Genomic DNA, 372 nt, shown 5'->3' on the forward strand with positions numbered 1-372 from the left:
GCCGGCCCCGCCCCAGGCGGCTACCGAGCCGCGGCCCCGGGCCCGCAGTCCTCCCGGGCCGTGACCTCCCACACCAGGATCTCGTTGTGCGCGGCCGTGAAGAGCAGCGTGGCGGACGGCGTGAACCTGCACAGGTGCACCAGGTCGTCGTGGCCGGCGAAGTCGCGGGCGGTGCCCGACACGCAGTCCAGAAGCCGCAGCGTGCGCTCTGCGGGCAGCCAACGGCACGGGGGGGAGGGGGGGCGTCACCCCGACCCCCGACAGCAGGCTGACGTCACCCCGACCCCCCCGGACAGCAGGCTGACGTGGGGGGGCCCGGGCCGTCCACCCCCGACCCCCCCGGACAGCAGGCTGACGTGGGGGGTGGGCTGT

General features: G+C 76.6%; 1 protein-coding gene across 1 annotated transcript in view; it reads right to left on the minus strand.

Moving 5' to 3' along the window:
* Nucleotides 1–12: 12 nt before the first annotated feature.
* The window catches only part of Wdr90 (WD repeat domain 90), a 21,274-nt gene continuing 20,914 nt past the window's right edge, over nt 13–372 (minus strand). Inside the window, exon 42 of the mRNA XM_013011290.1 lies at nt 13–208. Within this exon, the coding sequence (XP_012866744.1) occupies nt 21–208 (188 nt within the window). The 3' untranslated portion in view covers nt 13–20. The remainder of the gene's footprint in view (nt 209–372) is intronic.

The sequence above is a fragment of the Dipodomys ordii genome, unplaced genomic scaffold (genome assembly GCF_000151885.1).
Source record: "Dipodomys ordii isolate 6190 unplaced genomic scaffold, Dord_2.0 Scaffold14, whole genome shotgun sequence".
Lineage (NCBI taxonomy): Eukaryota > Metazoa > Chordata > Mammalia > Rodentia > Heteromyidae > Dipodomys > Dipodomys ordii.